This window comes from Schistocerca cancellata, chromosome 6 (assembly GCF_023864275.1).
Source record: "Schistocerca cancellata isolate TAMUIC-IGC-003103 chromosome 6, iqSchCanc2.1, whole genome shotgun sequence".
NCBI lineage: Eukaryota > Metazoa > Arthropoda > Insecta > Orthoptera > Acrididae > Schistocerca > Schistocerca cancellata.
In genome coordinates, this window is record NC_064631.1 from 64,088,788 (window position 1) to 64,104,703 (window position 15,916).

Sequence of the window (15,916 nt, forward strand, 5' to 3'; positions counted from 1 at the left end):
GGCATCGTCGAAAGCTAAGCAGAAAATCAGCGTCATCATCGTCAAACATGTATAAATGATAGTATGCACAAGAGTCATCTTGCCAGTATGCGGCGGCGCAGTTTCTTTCGTCCTTTACCTGCACCTACCTGTCAACTCGTTATCACCGGTAGGAAAGCCGAGCAGAGATTAACCGTACTGCAACTCGCAGCAGGCTGCATACAACGTAACTGTTCCAAGAATCTGGAAATGGTCTTAAGTTTGAATCAAAGTTGTAAATACTGGCAAAACGTCATATATTGTGAACCTTGATAATGTACACGTTCGCTACTAAGTCCGTGCTAGTCTTAACACAGTCATGCACAAAACCTTTCATTCGCCTTAGCAAGTTTATGGTAACTACACTCCTGGAAATTGAAATAAGAACACCGTGAATTCATTGTCCCAGGAAGGGGAAACTTTATTGACACATTCCTGGGGTCAGATACATCACATGATCACACTGACAGAACCACAGGCACATAGACACAGGCAACAGAGCATGCACAATGTCGGCACTAGTACAGTGTATATCCACCTTTCGCAGCAATGCAGGCTGCTATTCTCCCATGGAGACGATCGTAGAGATGCTGGATGTAGTCCTGTGGAACGGCTTGCCATGCCATTTCCACCTGGCGCCTCAGTTTGACCAGCGTTCGTGCTGGACGTGCAGACCGCGTGAGACGACGCTTCATCCAGTCCCAAACATGCTCAATGGGGGACAGATCCGGAGATCTTGCTGGCCAGGGTAGTTGACTTACACCTTCTAGAGCACGTTGGGTGGCACGGGATACATGCAGACGTGCATTGTTCTGTTGGAACAGCAAGTTCCCTTTCCGGTCTAGGAATGGTAGAACGATGGGTTCGATGACGGTTTGGATGTACCGTGCACTATTCAGTGTCCCCTCGACGATCACCAGTGGTGTACGGCCAGTGTAGGAGATCGCTCCCCACACCATGATGCCGGGTGTTGGCCCTGTGTGCCTCGGTCGTATGCAGTCATGATTGTGGCGCTCACCTGCACGGCGCCAAACACGCATACGACCATCATTGGCACCAAGGCAGAAGCGACTCTCATCGCTGAAGACGACACGTCTCCATTCGTCCCTCCATTCACGCCTGTCGCGACACCACTGGAGGCGGGCTGCACGATGTTGGGGCGTGAGCGGAAGACGGCCTAACGGTGTGCGGGACCGTAGCCCAGCTTCATGGAGACGGTTGCGAATGGTCCTCGCCGATACCCCAGGAGCAACAGTGTCCCTAATTTGCTGGGAAGTGGCGGTGCGGTCCCCTACGGCACTGCGTAGGATCCTACGGTCTTGGCGTGCATCCGTGCGTCGCTGCGGTCCGGTCCCAGGTCGACGGGCACGTGCACCTTCCGCCGACCACTGGCGACAACATCGATGTAGTGTGGAGACCTCACGCCCCACGTGTTGAGCAATTCGGCGGTACGTCCACCCGGCCTCCCGCATGCCCACTATACGCCCTCGCTCAAAGTCCGTCAACTGCACATACGGTTCACGTCCACGCTGTCGCGGCATGCTAGCAGTGTTAAAGACTGCGATGGAGCTCCGTATGCCACGGCAAACTGGCTGACACTGACGGCGGCGGTGCACAAATGCTGCGCAGCTAGCGCCATTCGACGGCCAACACCGCGGTTCCTGGTGTGTCCGCTGTGCCGTGCGTGTGATCATTGCTTGTACAGCCCTCTCGCAGTGTCCGGAGCAAGTATGGTGGGTCTGGCCCACCGGTGTCAATGTGTTCTTTTTTCCATTTCCAGGAGTGTATTTCGATATATGTGTGCCAAATGAACAACTAAAATTTATCAGCACGGGGTGTGACATGGTCGCTAACGGAACAGTGACCCGAAATACAGACGAAATTTCTTTTATTTCACATGTATGGTCACAAACTTGTAGGTCCCCAGGCTACCGGTCAGCAATGATTATCTTCAGATTTGCTTTATAAAAACATGTCCTAATATGCTGGAGCCAAAGTGGCATCGTCAAAAGCTAAACAGAAAATCAGCGGCATCATCGTCACACATGTATAAATGATAGTATGCACAAGAGTCATCTTGCCAGTATGCGGCGGCGCGGTTTCTTTCGTCCTTTACCTGCACCTACCTGTGAACTCGTTATGACCAGTAGGAAAGCCGAGCAGAGATTAACCGTACTGCAACTCGCAGCAGGCTGCATACAACGTAACTGTTCCAAGAATCTGGAAATGGTCTTAAGTTTGAATGAAAGGTGTAAATACTGGCAAAACGTCATATATTGTGAACCTTGATAATGTACACGTTCGCTACTAAGTCCGTGTTAATCTTAACACAGTCATGCACAAAACCTTTCATTCGCCTTAGCAAGTTTATGGTAACTATTTCCCGAAATCTGAACAGCTACTAAGCACGTATTGTTCTTAAATTAAAATACTCGCCATACTATTAAGTTTATCGATGTCTAATGCACTCAAGTTTTTAGTCACCGATCTGCTCAATATGTCACGCGGAATCACTGTCTTTTCTTATACACAGAATTAATTAAAAATCCGTGCCTTCTGAAAAACTCACCGGAATAAATACTCCTTCACTTTAAAACACTTTCGAAATATGTAGTACAACTGAAACCGGCAAATTATAACTTCCTTCGGAGGTCATACTAAACACGATTGTACCATTGAAAGGCTGGGCCCCGACTCTAGACTACTGTAAGCATGCTATTTCTCCAAGAGAAAAGACGCGACAAGAATACTTCATTCTGATTGGTCAGTTTTCTTTAAGGCCAATAGAAAAACATTATTCTCCCGCGTTAGACCAGGATTTTCATGACTTACCAATCAACAAATAACACGCTTTCGAATGTACTTTTTCCCGAAATAAATATTTAACATTCTGATATTTTGTTTATACTTTGCGTTATTAACTATTTTCATTTGCACTCGAATTAGCTTTCCTTTTACCATAAACTTATTTAGCATATTATGATACAAAATTCCCCGTCGTCTGCGTTCACACTGTCTTAAAGCTTTCTCACACTAGACCGTACAGCGTTCATCAGGAGAACAATGATCTACATATTTACTTTAGACCACATTCACGCATAATTCACACTACTAAAAGCATATACAAAACTGTACAAACATAAATAAACAAAAAAGCCTTCAAGAAATAAACAGAACAATTCACAAAAACATTCTCTTGACCTGTTTCTTGAATGTCTCTGTGCGCTACTGTCCTCTAACAGATGAAAATTAGAACTACTTACTCGACTGAACCCGCTGCAGACTATCTGTCACTGTGCACGCATGAGTCATTCTCTAGACAGGGGCGATGTACGGCGCCACGCCTCAAGTAGCATTAACGTTCAAAACAAACTGCCGCATAATGACTGTACGGCAGTTTGTTTTGAACAGTAGTGCTGTTGACAAGAATACTCTTATGTATACTATTATTTATGTGCAAATGTTCAAATGTGTGTGAAATCTTATGGGACTTAACTGCTAAGGTCATCAGTCCCTAAGCTTACACACTACTTAACCTAAATTATCCTAAGGACAAACAAACACACCCATGCCCGAGGGAGGGCTCGAACCTCCGCCAGGACCAACCGTACTATTATTTATATATGCGTGACGATGCCAGTATGGCTCCAGTATATTAGGACATGTTTTTATAAAACAGATCTGAAGACGGCCATTGCTTACTGAAACCGGTAGTCTGAGGACTTACAAGTTTGTGACCACAGACGTGACATGAGAGAAATTTATTCTAAAATTTATCTTTCCATCTTTCAACTACAAAACTGGCATCTTGCAGAGTTAGCCTGATTCGGCTCTAGATACGTTCTGAAGAGAAATATTTAACCTGGAGTTACCGTCATCATTTATAATTCTTCCCCTTAATGCAAGGGGCGTTCAATAAGTAACGCAACACTTTTTTCCGAAAGCAGATAGGCTTTATTCAGGATTCCAATACATCATATTATTCCCCACTCTTTTAGCTACAAGAGCCTGTTTTTCAATATAATCTCCATTCAATGCGACAGCATTACGCCACCTTACTGTGTGCCTGCATTGTACAACTCTACTGGTCGACGTCGAATCCAACGTCTTGCTGTATCAATATGCTCCCCATCATTCATGTAATGCTTCATTGGGTAAACTGATGGAGGTCGAAAGTGCGAGATGCGGGCTGTAAGGTGTGTAAGGGAGAACAGTCCAATGAAGTTCTGTTTGCTCCTGGCGGGTGCGCAGACTTCTCTGAGGCCATGTGTTACCATGGAGAAGGAGAAGTTCGTTCGCGGTTCTGTGGCGACGAACAGGCTGAAGTAGTTTCTTCAATTTTCCGAGGGTAATACAATTGACTTCAGAGTTGACAGTTGCACCATGAAGGACATCATACACAATAAGCACTTCAAACTTCCAGAAGACTGTCGCCATAACTTCACCGGCTGAGGGTGGTTTTTGAACTTTTCCTTCGGAGGAGCGATGGTGCGGCGCCACTCCACGGATTACCGTTTTCTTCCGGTTCGAAGTGATGAACCCATGTTTCGTCACCTATGATGATACTCAACAGGAAATTGTCACGATCATCCTCGAAACGCGCAAGAAATTCTGCACAGATGATCCTTCGTTGCTCTTTACGATCTTCTATTAAGCCGCGAGAAACCCAGCGGGCGTTCATTCCAGTTGGAGGAAGTTTGTGGCAACACAACCAACAGAGACGCCCATTTCAGCAGCCAATTGTTTGACTGGGTTCCGTCAGCCAGCTCGAACAGAGGCGTGCGCACGCTCCAACACTGCAGGAGTCACATCTGCGTGCGACTGAACGGCACGCACGAGATCGAACAGGTTTGCGAGACCTTGTTGCGATGATAGCAGACGACTCACCGTGCTTTTGTTCACTGAGAGGTCTCCGCAGACATTCTGCAAGCTCATGTGAACATTTGCTACGCTGTGGTTTTCCGCCGAAAGAAACTCAGTTACATATATCGGCTTGGAATGGACCTCCGTTACAGACGCCATTTTGAAGCCCACGTATATCGTCGCCACCCATTGGAACTTCATGAAACTATAGGGTCTGAAGCAGGAACATTCCACGACGTCCCACAACAAATTTTGAATTTTTTCAACTGAAACTGGCTGAGAAAAAAAAGTGTTACATTACTTACTGAACACAACGTGTAGTCCGACGAATGTGGTTGAAGTTTTAAAGTTCTGTGCCATGTCAAATGTTTTTACAAAGATTTTAGGGAGAGGGTCTTAATTTGCTCTCTGTGTGACAAGCTCACCCATATTTTATAAAAGTGGCCAGCCAATGAGAGTTTCCTGTGGCATTCTTGCTGCTACGTTTTCCCTTTCCTTACGTTCTACTTTCTTATGTAGCATTTTCCTTCTTTTCCTGCTTCCTTTGCGTGTGTGCTTCAGTTTTATTAGGTCTGTCCACAATCGTTCCTTTTAATGTGTGTCAGGGCGCTGATGACCTCGACGTTGAGCGCCCATAAGCCCTAACACACACACACACACACACACACACACACACACACACACGCGCGCGCGCGCACACAACGTATAGCGTCGCCACCCACTGGAACTTCACGAAACTATAGGGTGTGAAGCAGGAGTATTCCACGACGTCCCACAACAAATCCTGCATTTAACTGAAACTGGATGAGAAAAAAAGTGTTGCATTACTTACTGAACACCACTAAGTATTTTGTAATGACCCAGTACATTTCCGTTTCTCTTTTGCAGGTTGGTAATCCTGAGCATCCTGCGTACACAGAACAATACGACCTCTCTCTGAAGGCGCCGTTCAGCTTCTGGGAGAGAGTCTACGGCACAGTGATGCACCAGGCGTTCCGCATGCTGGACTGGTGGGCGACGGGCGCAAGCGTCGACAGCAAAGTGCGGGAAGTGTTCGGTGAGGACACGCCTCCACTAGAACAGGTGTTCCGGAACACGAGTCTGGTGCTGGTGAACAGCCACTGGAGCATGGACCAGCCTCTCCCCACGGTACCCGCCTTCGTCGAGGTGGGCGGACTGCACTTGGAAGAGCCCAAACCATTGCCAGACGTGAGTACACTATTGCCAACTGAAAATGTAACATCAGCAAGGCTAGCAAATAAAAAAATTTTATTTATCCTGCGTGCACAGAATCGTAGGAATAACACACTACTACCTTTGTATGTGATTTGCGGGTACTCAATACCAGAGCTGCAGCAACAGGTCTAACGCAGCTGGGAATCCAGTCGTAGTGAACTTGAGTGACAAACACAGGTAAATCAGCTCTTGCTATTTCACCTCTACACCAGAATTCTTGAATCGTAGTGGTTGGTGAATGGTTGTGTGCACCTCTCCCGGTACCCCGAGACCAGATGTTTTCGGTGGTTAAGAGATCCAGAAGGCAACAGTAGAACACCCTGTGTATCGAGGTAGGTCAAGACAGCACCGTTAGCATGCGGTGTTGCGTTATCTTGTTGAAATATGATGTCCTGGAGACGTAGAAGGCAGGGCACAGCCACAGACCTTATTGTTGTTGTTGTGGTCTTCAGTCCTGAGACTGGTTTGATGCAGCTCTCCATGCTACCCTATACTGTGCAAGCTTCTTCATCTCCCAGTACTTACTGCAACCCACATCCTTCTGAATCTGCTTAGTGTATTCATCTCTTGGTCTCCCTCTACAATTTTTGCCCTCCACGCTGCCCTCCAATACTAAATTTGTGATCCCTTGATGCCTCAGAACATGTCCTACTAACCGGTCCCTTCTTTCTGTCACGTTGTGCCACATACTCCTCTTCTCCCCAATTCTATTCAATACTTCTTCATTAGTTATGTGATCTACCCATCTAATCTTCAGCATTCTTCTGTAGCACCACATTTCGAAAGCTTCTATTCTCTTCTTGTCCAAACTATTTATCGTCCATGTTTCTCATCCATACATGGCTACACTCCATACAAATACTTTGAGAAATGACTTCCTGACACTTAAATCTATACTCGATGTTAACAAACTTCTCTTCTCCAGAAACGCTTTCCTTGCCATTGCCAGTCTACATTTTATATCTTCTCTACTTCGACCATCATCAGTTATTTTGCTCCCAAAATAGCAAAACTCCTTTACTACTTTAAGTGTCTCATTTCCTAATCTAATTCCCTCAGCATCACCCGACTTAATTCGACTACATTCCATTATCCTTGTTTTGCTTTTGTTGATGTTCATCCTATATCCTCGTTTCAAGAAACTATCCATTCCGTTCAACTGCTGTTCCAAGTCCTTTGCTGTCTCTGATAGAATTACAATGTCATCGGCCACAGACCTTGGTACCACTGAATTGTAACGGCTGTTGTCTGAACTACCGGCTGTAGGGACCAGAAGACGTCGTGCTACGTATTCAGTGGCACTGCATACCATCGTGCCAGCAGCTGGGCCCACATGACGACGACGCTTACAGTGTGGCAGTAGTTGTTCTCCTTGGAGCCGTCATAAACTAATCCGTCCGTCTTAATACTGTATGCAGAAGCAAAACAAGCCTCAAAAACTGACGCGGTGCCATTACTGTGCCCAGTCCTGCCGTTGGCGCACCGTTGTCGATTCGCCTCCCTCTGCTGCCTCGTCAGGGAAGCTACGGCGCTGTTTACCGGACTGACAGTCGGCGGTGTTCCAGACACCATCGCACTGTCTGTACGTTGTTGCTGCTACTGATGAAAACAAATCCATTTCCGCAGTCAAGGCATGTGACGTGCTTGTGTGAATGGCTGAATGAAGAATATCTGTCCTTTTAAGCGCTAGAGGGTGAGATTCCGAATAACGCGAGCACCAACATCGAGGAACGTTAAATCATAATGTCGCTGGGCCATGATCCTGCTGCTGTCAAATTCCGGGTTTTGGTATTAGACTTTTCTCCTTCTTATAAGCCGCACAACACAATCTGCTTACAATCAACCAACATCTAAATACGATTTTCGAATGATTAACTTACGCTATGGAGAGAAAAGTCATGGGATACCGTTAGGCACATATACAGACGAGGGTAGTATCGCCTACACAAGATATAAAAGAGCAGTGCATTGGTAGATCTGTCATTTGTACTCAGGTGGTTCATGTGAAATGGCGTCCGACGCGATTACCGCCACACGACGTAAATGATACTTGGAGATAGACACATGAGACATACCATTTCGGAAATCGTAGGGAATTCAATATTACGTGATCCACAGTGTCAATAGCGTGCCGAGAATAACATATTTCAGGCATTGCCTTTCACGCACATAACGGAGTGGCCGATGAACTTCATTTAACGACCTGGAGCAGTGGCGTTTGACTAGAGTTGTCAGCGCTAACAGACAACCACCACTGCGTGAAACAACCGCAGAAATCTATGTGAAACTTACGACGTACGTGTCCGTTAAGACATTGCGGCGAAATATAGCGTTAACGGGCTATGGCAGCAGGATCGACGGAAGTGCCTCTGCTAGCACCACGACATCGCCTGCAGGGCCTTTCCTGGGCTCTTGACCATATCGGTTGGACTCTAGACGCCTGAAAAATAGTGGTCTGGTCAGATGAGCCCGATTTCAGTTGGTAAGAGCTGATAGTGCTGTTCGAGTGTAGCGCAGCGTTGTCAATAAGGCAATGTGCAAGCTCATGGTGGCTCCAGAATTACACTCCTCGAAATTGAAATAAGAACACCGTGAATTCATTGTCCCAGGAAGGGCAAACTTTATTGACACATTCCTGGGGTCAGATACATCACATGATCACACTGACAGAACCACAGGCACATACACACAGGCAACAGAGCATGCACAATGTCGGCACTAGTACAGTGTATATCCACCTTTCGCAGCAATGCAGGCTGCTATTCTCCCATGGAGACGATCGTAGAGATGCTGGATGTAGTCCTGTGGAACGGCTTGCCATGCCATTTCCACCTGGCGCCTCAGTTGGACCAGCGTTCGTGCTGGACGTGCAGACCGCGTGAGACGACGCTTCATCCAGTCCCAAACATGCTCAATGGGGGACAGATCCGGAGATCTTGCTGGCCAGGGTAGTTGACTTACACCTTCTAGAGCACGTTCGATGGCACGGGATATATGCGGACGTGCATTGTCCTGTTGGAACAGCAAGTTCCCTTGCCGGTCTAGGAATGGTAGAACGATGGGTTCGATGACGGTTTGGATGTACCGTGCACTATTCAGTGTCCCCTCGACGATCACCAGTGGTGTACGGCCAGTGTAGGAGATCGCTCCCCACACCATGATGCCGGGTGTTGGCCCTGTGTGCCTCGGTCGTATGCAGTCCTGAATGTGGCGCTCACCTGCACGGCGCCAAACACGCATACGACCATCATTGGCACCAAGGCAGAAGCAACTCTCATCGCTGAAGACGACACGTCTCCATTCGTCCCTCCATTCACGCCTGTCGCGACACCACTGGAGGCGGGCTGCACGATGTTGGGGCGTGAGCGGAAGACGGCCTAACGGTGTGCGGGACCGTAGCCCAGCTTCATGGAGACGGTTGCGAATGGTCCTCGCCGATACCCCAGGCGCAACAGTGTCCCTAATTTGCTGGGAAGTGGCGGTGCGGTCCCCTACGGCACTGCGTAGGATCCTACGGTCTTGGCGTGCATCCGTGCGTCGCTGCGGTCCGGTCCCAGGTCGACGGGCACGTGCACCTTCCGCCGACCACTGGCGACAACATCGATGTACTGTGGAGACCTCACGCCCCACGTGTTGAGCAATTCGGCGGTACGTCCACCCGGCCTCCCGCATGCCCACTATATGCCCTCGCTCAAAGTCCGTCAACTGCACATACGGTTCACGTCCACGCTGTCGCGGCATGCTACCAGTGTTACAAGACTGCGATGGAGCTCCGTATGCCACGGCGAACTGGCTGACACTGACGGCGGCGGTGCACAAATGCTGCGCAGCTAGCGCCATTCGACGGCCAACACCGCGGTTGCTGGTGTGTCCGCTGTGCCGTGCGTGTGATCATTGCTTGTACAGCCCTCTCGCAGTGTCCGGAGCAAGTATGGTGGGTCTGACACACCGGTGTCAATGTGTTCTTTTTTCCATTTCCAGGAGTGTATGTGAGCTGTGTTAAAATAGTATAGAATGGGTTCTCTGGATGTTCGACTACTTGGAGATCATTTGCAACCATTCATCAAAGTCATATTTCCAAACAACAATGCGAATTTTAAGGATGACAATGCGCCTGCCACAGGCCACAGTTGTTAGCGATTGGTTTGAACAACAATCTGGACAGTTCGAGCGTATGATTTGGCCACTCAGATCGGCTGACATGAAATTCATCGAACTTTTATTGGACATAATCGAGAGTTTAGTACGTCCACAAAATGCTGCACCGGCGGTACTTTCCAATTACGACGTCTATAAAGGTAGCATGGCTGAACATTTCTGCAGGGGACTTCCAAAGAGTTGTTAAGTCCACGTCACGTCGAGTTGCGAAAAAGGAGGTCCGTCACATATTAGGAGATATCCCACGACTTTTGTTACCCCAGTATATTGCATAATCTGTCCTTATGTGTCCAGAATGAGATTTTCACTCTGCAGCGGAGTGTGTGCTGATATGAAACTTCCTGGCAGATTAAAACTGTGTGCCGGACCGAGACTCGGACTCAGGACCTTTGCGGGACAGTGCTGTACCAAGCACGACTCACTGGCAGAAGTAAGTGATTACGGAGCGTGAGTCGTGCTTGGTAGAGCACTTGCCCGCGAAAGGCAAAGGTCCCGAGTTCGAGTCTCGGTCCGGCAAACAGTTTTAATCTGCCAGGAAGTTTCATGCCCTTATGTGCATAATATATATGGCGTTAACTCCTTTGCGCAGTTCGGCTAAAATGCTAGTCATCTGCATATCCAAGCGTGTTGTACATTACATGCCAATTTGACTTGAGTTACATGCAGCCTTCACGATGTTGCAGTCATAGTGGCCACCTTCGAAGATAATATTTGGGGGCCATCTTTTAGATCCGGTGTGACCGTTCTCATGGCTATGCATTGCCATTTGAAGGATTTTTATTAATTTCACTTCAAGTAAATGCCAGGTAATCGTAATATAGCACAGGGGAGCATTATTCACTTGAATCAGCAATGTAAGGTGCAACTGGTTGTGTCAACGGTACTGGGACATACGGGTGGCAACTAACGCTGTCTGCTTGCATCGCATCTATTCCAGCTCTATTGTGCGGACTTTCGATGACTTTTATATTGGCCAAGTACGCTCTAAGTTTAATGTTGGAATCACTCCAGTTAGCGTCCTCCATGTAAAACTTGATAAGAAACTTACTTTTCTCTGGAACAGTTGTTTCATGGTATATGATATGGAACTGTGTGACTATAACCTTCCCTTCACACAGTTCCTTAAGCTATCAATAAAAATTACAAGGGTAGATGTGTCACAGTCCTACTGTTGGTAATCAACCGATCAGTCCTCTAAATTCAAGTCTTTTATACTAGAAATCATCTTACTGTGCACCCTCTGAAGGGCTTTTGTAAGGGGAGAGATGTGTTACAACTGGATTGCAACACTTTTATAGAGAGCTCTTGCTGGGGTACAGAGCTGCAGTTACGGAGCACTGACTGTTCTGGTTATTCCCACAGATAGGTGAGCACAGAGTTGTTCAAGTAGCCGAGAGCAGTGGAATGGGGACCGGACGAGCTCGTGAGAAAATCTGTTGGCATGAGTAGCCGTGCGGCGATGTTTTCTGTTTAGGTCATAATGGAAAGGTTCAAAAATGGCTCTGAGCACTATGGGACTTAACATCTATGGTCATCAGTCCCCTAGAACTTAGAACTAGGTTGGTTGGTTGGTTGTTTCGGGGAAGGAGACCAGACAGCGAGGTCATCGGTCTCATCGGATTAGGGAAGGACGGGGAAGGAAGTCGGCCGTGCCCTTTGAAAGGAACCATCCCGGAATTTGCCTGGAGCGATTTAGGGAAATCACGGAAAACCTAAATCAGGATGGCCGGACGCGGGATTGAACCGTCGTCCTCCCGAATGCGAGTGCAGTGTCTAACCACTGCGCCACCTCACTCGGTACTTAGAACTACTTAAACCTAACTAACCTAAGGACATCACGCAACACCCAGCCATCACGAGGCAGAGAAAATCCCTGACCCTGCCGGGAATCGAACCCGGGAACCCGGGCGTGGGAACCGAGAACGCTACCGCACGACCACGAGACGCGGGCATAATGGAAAGGATTTCATAAATAATAACTACATTACGCAGTTTACAGTGCGTAAGTACCTCTTTTTCATCTAGGGCAATTAGAGATCACGTCAAGTAACTATGAGTCACCTCTGGAATAATGGTTTGTAACTGGGAAGCGCTGCGTCTCTAGTCGTCTGACTTCTCTCCCTAGTCCACCGACTGTTCTGTTTTTGCTCATCGCGGAAGCCGTTAAAGTTGTTGATCAGTTACCGGCAGTTTGATCGGTTAGATACATCTTCCTGATACAGTCCGATACTCTTGTGGACCTTCCTTACTTCCTTGAACCATTTATCAGTGATTTTAGGTGTGTTGCTCAGTACGTTAAAAAGTCTGTTTGTTAGTCAGGTTGGATCCGTCGTGAACAGATGTCCGTAAAACTTTAGCCATTGTCGCGCGGAGTGGCCGCGCAGTTAGAGGCGCCATGTCACGGATTGCGCGGCCCCTGTAACCGGAGTTTCGAGTCCTCCCTCGGGCATGGGTGTGTCTTGTTGTTAGCATATCTCTAGAAGAGCGTAGCGTTCCAAAGGATTGGAAAAGGACACAGGTCATCGTCGTTTTCAAGAAGGGACGTCGAACAGATGTGCAGAACTATAGACCTGTATCTCTAACGTCGATCAGTTGTGGAATTTTGGAACACATATTATGTTCGAGTATAATGACTTTTCTGGAGACTAGAAATCTACTCTGTAGGACTCAGCATGGGTTTCGAAAAAGACAATCGTGTGAAACCCAGCTCGCCCGATTCGTTCACGAGACTCAGAGGGCCATAGACACGGGTCCCCAGGTAGATGCCGTGTTTCTTGACTTCCGCAAGGCGTTTGATACAGTTCCCCAAAGTCGCTTAATGAACAAAGTAAGAGCATATGGACTATCAGACCAATTGTGTGATTGGATTGAAGAGTTCCTAGATAACAGAACGCAGCATGTCATTCTCAATGGAGAGAAGCCTTCCGAAATAAGGGTGATTTCAGGTGTGCCGCAGGGGAGTGTCGTAGGACCGTTGCTATTCACAATATAAATAAATGACATTGTGTATAAGTTCACTGAGGCTTTTTGCGGATGACGCTGCAGTACATCGAGAGGTTGTAACAATGGAAAATTGTACTGAAATGCAGGAGGATCTGCAACGAATTGACGCATGGTGCAGGGAATGGCAATAGAATCTCAATGTAGACAAGTGTGAGGTGCTGCGAATACAAAGAAAGAAAGATCCTTTATCATTTAGCTACAGTATAACAGGTCAGCAACTGGAAGCAGTTAATTCCATAAATTATCTGGGAGTAGGCATTAGGAGTGATTTAAAATGGAATGACCATATAAAATTAATAGTCGGTAAAGCAGATGCCAGACTGAGATTCATTGGAAGAATCCTAAGGAAATGCAGTCCTAAAACAAAGGAAGTAGGTTAGAGTACACTTGTTTGAACACTGCTTGAATGCTTCTCGCCGGTGTGGGATCCGTACCATATAGAGTTGATAGAAGAAATTGAGAAGATCCAACAGAGAGCAGCGCGCTTCGTTTCAGGATCATTTAGTAATCGCGAAAGCGTTACGGAGATGATAGATAAACTCCAGTAGAAGACTCAGCCGGAGAGACGCTCAGTAGCTCGATACGTGCTTTTGTTGAAGTTTCGAGAACATACCTTCACCGGGGAGTCAAGCAGTATATTGCTACCTCCTACGTATATCTCGCGAAGAGAGCATGAGGACAAAATCAGAGAGATTAGAGCCCACACAGAGGCATACCGACAATCTTTCTTTCCACGAACAATACGAGACTGGAATAGAAGGGAGAACCGATAGAGGTACTCAAAGTACCCTCCGCTACACACCGTCAGGTGGCTTGCTGAGTATGGATGTAGATGTAGATATGTTAGTTTAAGTAATGTGTAACATCAGCAGTTTGGTCCCTTAGGAATTCACACACATTTCAACTTAGTCGTCGTTTCCTTTACGATCTCCATCAGCCGTCCATTTACGCTGTATGAGTTCCTCACTGTCTCTACTATCATTCTGTAATATTAGGACCCATTACTCATCCTAGACTGTTGGCTAAAACTTGATCGGTAGCTGAGTGGAAACTCGGTGTGTTCGACCGGAGAGCTGGGTGCCCTGTGTAATGAAAAGACTGAATGACGTAGTAAATGATGAACTTGATATGATGAATAAGCGATGTCCACCCCGACCAAATGACGAGAACAAGAATTCGCTCTCGGGGGCTGTGTGTTGTGTTGTCCTCATCAACATCATCATCGAGGCGCAAATCGGCGAAGTGGCGTACAGTAAAAAAACTTGCACCAGGCGACCGAATACACATAGATGGGGATCTCTCAGCCAGTAATGCCATGCCATCATTTAGCTTTCATCCTCTGCTTCTCTAAGTCGAGACTTTCCTATCGAACGAAGAGTACATACGTTCGGGTTTGATCACCGTGTTATAGTAACCGAGCTTAGCTTTTTCTGAGATGCAGCCTACAGAAAGCAATGGTCATCTTATCTCTTCTGCTGTACTTGGCTTATTTTTCAAGAGTTTTTACCTGTAATGTTTCACAAAGCTATCTGAGACTCCACATTTTCTTTTTATTTGTACTCTGTCGTTAAGTGGTGAGGCACTGTCTCGACAGCTTCACCTGCTTGTTCCTTGAAGGTATTCATCTGTTTCACAGCTTCTATGTGTTTCTTGATAGGTTCGTAAAGTCATCGGCGAATGCGAGGCAGTCCACTATAACACCGTTCTTTGAACCTCTAATGTGAACTTCGTTCAGTAATCATTTCCCAGCTAATTCCTTTTCCCGTTTTGGGATGACATTCTCTAACACGAACATAAAGAGAACGAGGGAGAGTCCGCGTCTTTGAGCACCTTAGTTTTAATTAAGAATACTTTGTGCTGTTCTCCTATGAACCTTACTTATGAATGTGTCTGTGTTAGGACTTGCCTGGCAATTTGTTCTGTTTTTGGGTCCATTCCAAACTCTTTTAAGATGTCAAACCATACTTCTCGGTTTACCGAATCATAAGCTTCCTTCGACTTGACGGAGAAGATCACCCCATCCTTAGAGACGTAATTTTCTAGCACACTTCTCAGACCGCAGACCTTCTCGACGCAGGACGCCACTTTCCTGAATCGAGCTTGCTGTTTGGTAATTTGATAACTTACTTTCTCCAGTAATCTAACTTACAATACTCTAGAGACTACCCTGTAAGTCAGAGGTACGATGGAAGTAACGCAGTAATCCTTTACGTCTGTTCTGTCTCTCTTTTTGTATAAAGGGTGAATCAATGTTGTTTTCCAATCACCAATTACCTTTCCACTTTCGCAAATATTTTCTATTTTTCTACTCAGAACACTAATGAGGATTCCTCCTCCATTTTCCAAAATTTCTACTGTGATCAAGCCTTCCCTGGTGGCTTTGTCCTCCTTCAGTTCCGCGCTTACCCTCTTAAGTCCGTCTGGAGCACAAGGAGACGATCTGTTTATTTGCTCTGAGACTATTCTCGGCCATATTCCTCTTGGTTATTCGCAATTAATCAGTTCCTCGCAGCACTTGGCTAGCCTCTCACACTTTTGCTTTATTGTTCACTACCAGTTTCCTCCCGTTCCTCTCGAAGGTCAAACTTGCTGATTGATTGCTATATACAGGGTGGTCCATTGATCGTGACTGGGCCAA

General features: G+C 46.8%; 1 protein-coding gene across 1 annotated transcript in view; it reads left to right on the plus strand.

The window, feature by feature from the left end:
- The window catches only part of LOC126088615 (UDP-glucosyltransferase 2-like), a 143,011-nt gene that overhangs the window by 87,091 nt on the left and 40,004 nt on the right, over positions 1-15,916 (plus strand). Inside the window, exon 4 of the mRNA XM_049906844.1 lies at positions 5,770-6,090. Coding sequence (XP_049762801.1) covers positions 5,770-6,090 — 321 coding nt within the window. The remainder of the gene's footprint in view (positions 1-5,769; positions 6,091-15,916) is intronic.